Source organism: Cydia splendana, chromosome 4, assembly GCF_910591565.1.
Source record: "Cydia splendana chromosome 4, ilCydSple1.2, whole genome shotgun sequence".
In the NCBI taxonomy this organism is placed as follows: domain Eukaryota; kingdom Metazoa; phylum Arthropoda; class Insecta; order Lepidoptera; family Tortricidae; genus Cydia; species Cydia splendana.
In genome coordinates, this window is record NC_085963.1 from 12096862 (window position 1) to 12102921 (window position 6060).

The window sequence follows — 6060 nt, forward strand, 5'->3', positions numbered from 1 at the left end:
CCGTTTTTAGGCTTCCGTACCCAAAGGGTAAAACGGGACCCTATTACTAAGACTTCGCTATCCGTCCGTCCGTCCGTCTGTCCGTCCGTCCGTCCGTCTGTCCGTCCGTCCGTCCGTCTGTCACCAGGCTGTATCTCACGAACCGTGATAGCTAGACAGTTGAAATTTTCACAGATGATGTATTTCTGTTGCCGCTATAACAACAAATACTAAAAACAGATTAAAATAAAGATTTAAGTGGGGCTCCCATACAACAAACGTGATTTTTGACCGAAGTTAAGCAACGTCGGGCGGGGTCAGTACTTGGATGGGTGACCGTTTTTTTTTGCCGTTTTTTGCATTATGGTACGGAACCCTTTGTGCGCGAGCCCGACTCGCACTTGCCCGGTTTTTACCCTTTGGGTACAGAACCCTAAAACCAACTAGAAAACGTTCGAAATTTTCAATAGTCATCCAAAATGAAATGTTAACAAGGAAACCCAAAAATATTTTTAACTCAACATAGTACGTCGTGTTTAGGGTTCCGTAGTCAACTAGGCACCCTTATAGATTCGCCATGTCCGTCTGACCGTCCCCGGCCCCGGCTTTACTCCGTGATCGTTAGTGCCAGAAATGAGCTTCTTTTTATAACGTACCTCCTTTTTTGCAATTTTTTTTGCTTTAACCCTATGGTGTGGGGTATCGTAAATAAATGAAATGTTAACACACACCAACATATCAAACTTGGTATGACTAGGTATAGTTCTACAATTCAACACGTGTAGTAGAAACGTTTGTGTTCCAATTAAATACTTCTATAATACTAAATTTGTGTGGTACGGCAGCGCGGTCGTTCCCCGATTCAGCTGACCTTTGTTTTAAATACTCAGGGCCTTATCAGCCGGCATGAGAGGCCTCCCCATAGAGTTCACCACCCTCGAAATGTTACAGTATTGGTAAGGTCTACGCTTCATATCATACGTGTTGATTTTGTATGGTGTGATCTGTTGAGTTAGCTCATCTGCACGTTTCAGTTCATATAATTTTGAATAAGTAAACAATAATTCTCCCATTCATTTCAGAGTCCATATAATCCAGCAGGTTATTATGACAAGTATTTTTGATAATTTTCCTTCAATTTTTTTTTTGAGTAAGTTTAAATATGTATACCTACATAGTTAGGTTTGTAGGTCACACTGACCCTAAAAACAAATACGCACTTACAAATAATTTCGCAGTCTTGAAAATAAATAGACATCATCAATACCTAAACAGTGAAATAAAATCAATTTGGTTCTAATTGTTATGGATAAAATTTTATTCAAAATACATACCTATTTATAAAATGCATATGATATTTTTTTGTTTTATCGGAGAAACTCTTAATTGCGAAGGAATTACAATAATTAGTTAATAATTATTAGGTATGTGGCAGATTAGTTACAAGCAGACATCGTAAATTATGTAGCAATTTCCTAAAAGTGTTGTTAACGAATCTGTTTCAACAGTAGGCAAGTAGGACTAATAACTAAGCACTATCTGTTTAGGCCCAGGCCCAAAATCTGAATTAGAGTTAATAACAGTAATAAGTACTTTAATTAATCATCTCCCTAAGTATAGGTTTGTCTATTCATTTTACAAATGTTATTACTTAGCGTAATAAAATATGCCATAGCATGAACATAGATTTGGATGTATTTTCTTACTCATTAATATTAAATCATTACCTGTTATTTAAGTTAATATAATTTTAAATAAATATTTAGTGTTACTAAACAATGTCAGTGTACATCATTGCGTAGCTACTTCAATATTATTCATTTGAGTGGGGTGGTTGATTGTGATTGATAGGTACATGTGTGTAAAACCGATATTTACATAAAATATGTCTTCTTTATTGCGTCACATATTGTGGTTATTTGAGTACCTAAGTCAACACCTACTTACCTAAATATTATTAAATTAAGAAAAATAACGAATTTATTTCTCGTACGATTTCAGGCGTGACGGCATGACGCTAAGTTACAAAATGGCGCGGTCGCTGGTGTTCAGCAAAGTGCGAGAGAATCTGGGCTTGGACCGGTGCGTCACGTTCGTGACGGCCGCCGCGCCGCTGTCGGCAGACATCAAGAAATTCTTCCTGTCGCTGGACATACCTATAATGGAGGCGTTCGGCATGAGCGAGGGCTCTGGCGCGCACTCGCTGAGCATTGATCCCAAGTAAGTTAAACGCTTTTTGCTACTATGCTTAGGTCCGAAAAACTGCGTACGTAGTACATCACGTTAGGAGGTTAACGTCAATGATTCAGACCGTTTCAATCTCCGTCATCTATGACCTGAAGATCTAGTAACTTACATGGTATCTTTCATTGGTCAGCTACTTGATTACTAGCAGCCCTTGCCACTACGCGAAAATGATCTTGGAAAGGCTTGTTTAAATTTTAATTTATGATGATTGGCATCAACATTTTTTTTGACGTTCCTACATCGAGAAGTTCGACATTTTGAACAAAAAAACTGTTTTAAATATTTACAACATATGTGAGTGTATGGACGAATAATTAAAACGCTTTATGGCTAAGCGGCGTAATATGAATATATTCTCGATTGCGACTGACCTACAAATAATATCTATACAAAGAGCAAAGAGCAGAGGGATTCAGAGACCAAAGTTTCAAATTACACAATTGTCTTTACTTCTTCCAGATTCAACCTCACTTCAGTAGGCGAGCTGCTAGAAGGCACAGAAACCAAGTTCGAAGGGTCGATGTCTCAAAACGGGCCCGGCGAGATCCTAATGAGGGGTCGCCACGTGTTCATGGGGTACCTTGGCGACGAGGAGAAGACCCGCGCGGCGATCGACAGCGAGGGCTGGCTGCACTCCGGCGACGTCGGCAGGGTTGACAGCCATAACTTCCTCTACATTACTGGCAGGATAAAGGTGCGGACTGATATTTGTAGAATCCTCGCGTTGATGTTAAAGTCATTGGGCACATTTTTAATCTTTATTGCTGCTAGATAACTATTTATAGCTGCTAAATAACTTAAGGTCGTAGTTCATCAGAAAAAAAAAACAGAGGAGGGTAAGATAGAGATAAACGAGGGGCGGGAGAAAAGCATAAACGCTAAAGGAAGAGATAACGTTTTGGCAGCTAACAAGGTATGATGTACCTACAGTCCTACAACTATAGAAATATAGACTGGCACTTTAGATCTCGCATCATCTCGTACATAATCATACCATCAGCAACACTCTGGACTGGTCATATATGTAGTATATCTTATATCGATTCACCAAACGTCACTTAACTGTGTCGATGAAGACACTCGCATATCAATCGTCCTCTTTCATTGTAACATCGTCCACGCCTTTAACTGACAATTCGTAAGCCTTATTACAAAGACATAAGGTCTACCGGGTTATTCCCACCAGTTACCACCAAGTTGTTACCAGTGGTAACTACTGGAAAAAAAAATCCCACCTCTTTTACCACTGGTAACTAACTACTGGGAAAAAAAATCCGGAATTATTTTTCACAGTAGTAACACTGGTAAAAGGTGGGATTTTTTTCCCAGTAGTTACCAGTGGTAAATTGGGGGAAAAAAATCCCAGTACTGGTAACAACTTAGTGGGAATAACCCGGTCCACCTGATCAGCTAGTGTTCCTATTAGTAAAGAGTTTCTGTTAATATCATAGGAGCTGTTGATCACCGCCGGCGGCGAGAACGTGGCGCCGGTGCTCATCGAGCAGACAGTACAAACGGAGTTGCCCCACGTCGGGTACGCGGTGCTCATTGGCGACCGGCGCAAGTTCTTATCCATATTGCTCACGCTCAAGGTAAACAATCAATTATAATTTTATTTCAATTTGGATTGCCTTTTGATATGACAATTTTCCAATTTTGAGACTGAAATAAAAATTCAAGTCAGTATATTTTTGACGAGGCCATATTATTTGGCATGTAAGTACGTAACAAAGCAACAGCTATATATGTATGTATAGTGCTATTTTGTGAAAAATCTCATGCGATTCATGTTAGTTAATTCGTTACCCAGTAAATCAATAGGTAAGTAGGTACCTACTTATGACGTCGCAGACAGACTACGCACTATAGTTCGTTTTTTTAGCATTAGAAATAAGGTAAACAATCTTGACGTGTCTTTTTATTGAAAAACACGTTTTAAAAATAAGTCACGGAAAATATGTAACAATTATGAATCTAATACGATCATTTATATTCTTCTGCTTTCATAAGTAATAGTTACTGATTTTTAAAAAGCGTTTTTCAATTATAAGACATGTCAAGATCGCTTACCTTCTTTCTATTAATGCTAAAAAAAAGAACGATTAACATAACACACACATAGAACGATTTATAAACCCTAGCGTAAAATCTGTTATAACTGTTAAGACTCAATAGAAACCAATTGGTGTGTGTTTTAAAGTTTTATTGTATGATTTCAGTGTAAAGTTGACAACGAGTCCGGGGATCCTTTGGACGAGTTAGACCCGGTGACGCAAAAATGGGTCGAAAGCCTGGGAAGCAAAGCTACGAGCCTCCGGGAGATTTCAAAAACCAAAGATCCTCTGGTAAGTGAAACAATTGTTTTAATGTATTATTTTTCCTCTTATCTTTCTTACTACGAGTATACTTTAAGTAGGTATAATAAATATAATCTTGTAGAAAATGTCATAAAAAACACGACGCGTGCTGTGCAAGACTATGTGAGCTAAAAATACAGTCAGTAGGTAGTCAAATTTATTGCCGTGGATTTATTGTTGTTTATTGGGGAGGTATCGCGGATATAACGGGACAAGACTCGTTTGGTATAGTTCATATCTTGCATAAGCTTAAATTCTACTTAGCATTGTCACGATCTGTCGAGTAATCAAAGTCGATAAGGCTTAACAATCTTTTATATTTTTTACAGGTGTCCAAAGCAATTGAAGCCGGCATAATGCGAGCGAACAAACAGGCGATTTCAAACGCGCAAAAAATCCAGAAGTTCTCAATTCTGCCGGCGGACTTCTCTGTTAACACAGGAGAGCTAGGTAACAGTTTTATATTTCGTACGAGTTGGTACAGTCACGAGCAATTTTATGTCGCACAACGAAATGCGTAAATATTATGACACGCTCTTACCTAGCTTTAATTCCGCTTTATGTGCGACTGTGTGTAAACTTGTCCCTGTCAAAATTTTTCATAGTAACTTGTAAGGCGCTTTTAGCAAATAATTCTAATTGCAACTATCATTAAAGTTCAATGATTTGTTACATACATGCGTTTTATGTACTGAATAATCGCAACGCAATGAATTCGGAAAACCTAAGTGCTCAATTGCTCATACCCAGTAAACAAACGCCTTACAAATGGAATCCGTTATTTTGCTGTATAAGTTTATTTACAAAAAATACTTTCATTTACAGGACCAACACTAAAAATCAAGCGGAACGTGGTATACGAGAAATATCACGACATCATAGAAGATTTTTACAAGGACTGATAAACAATCAAATTGATAGCAAAGCTACTTGAAGACGAGTATCTTACAGGGGATTACTAGTGAACAATTATATTTATTATTAGACAATAACAGGACTTAAGAGTGGTGCTATTCTTATCTGAGATATAGGGAACTAGCGAATTATCAGTTGCGGGACAGCTACTTAATGAATATATGATAATACGTTGATTCAAGACATAATATAAGAGTACAGTGAAGGAATAGGTGTATGAATATCTACCACAGTGGTGATTCGGGGTATGGAAGCAGAAGGGACTGCTCCCTTCAATTCCTCGGAGCTCGTGCGCAGAATAAACTTACCTAGGATAGGGACGTCAAATGACTGTCGACGCTAAATTAAATTATTCTTAAATATTTGCTCAAATAGGGACACGTGGTACGACTGGAATCATTGTGATGTTAAAAGTTTATTGTTAAATCAAAATAAAATTATATTTTTATAAGTAAAAATATATACTATTTTAAAAACTGCAGTTGTTTCAATAAAACCCCAAATAACTTTGCTTAAAATTTAATACAATTATGATAACTATCTATTTGAATACAATAGAGAA

The 6060-nt window shown here is 37.7% G+C and overlaps 1 protein-coding gene across 4 annotated transcripts in view; it reads left to right on the forward strand.

Annotated features, from left to right (window-relative positions):
* The window catches only part of LOC134789928 (long-chain-fatty-acid--CoA ligase ACSBG2), a 28809-nt gene extending 22898 nt beyond the window's left edge, over nucleotides 1-5911 (forward strand). For 3 of the 4 annotated variants that reach the window (XM_063760650.1, XM_063760646.1, XM_063760648.1), the window contains 7 exons: nucleotides 870-935; nucleotides 1981-2199; nucleotides 2686-2920; nucleotides 3678-3818; nucleotides 4446-4571; nucleotides 4913-5033; nucleotides 5409-5911. In XM_063760650.1, the coding sequence (XP_063616720.1) occupies nucleotides 870-935; nucleotides 1981-2199; nucleotides 2686-2920; nucleotides 3678-3818; nucleotides 4446-4571; nucleotides 4913-5033; nucleotides 5409-5485 (985 nt within the window). In that variant the 3' untranslated portion in view covers nucleotides 5486-5911. The remainder of the gene's footprint in view (nucleotides 1-869; nucleotides 936-1980; nucleotides 2200-2685; nucleotides 2921-3677; nucleotides 3819-4445; nucleotides 4572-4912; nucleotides 5034-5408) is intronic. The other variant, XM_063760649.1, reaches the window with a different exon arrangement.
* The last annotated feature ends 149 nt before the right edge of the window (nucleotides 5912-6060 follow it).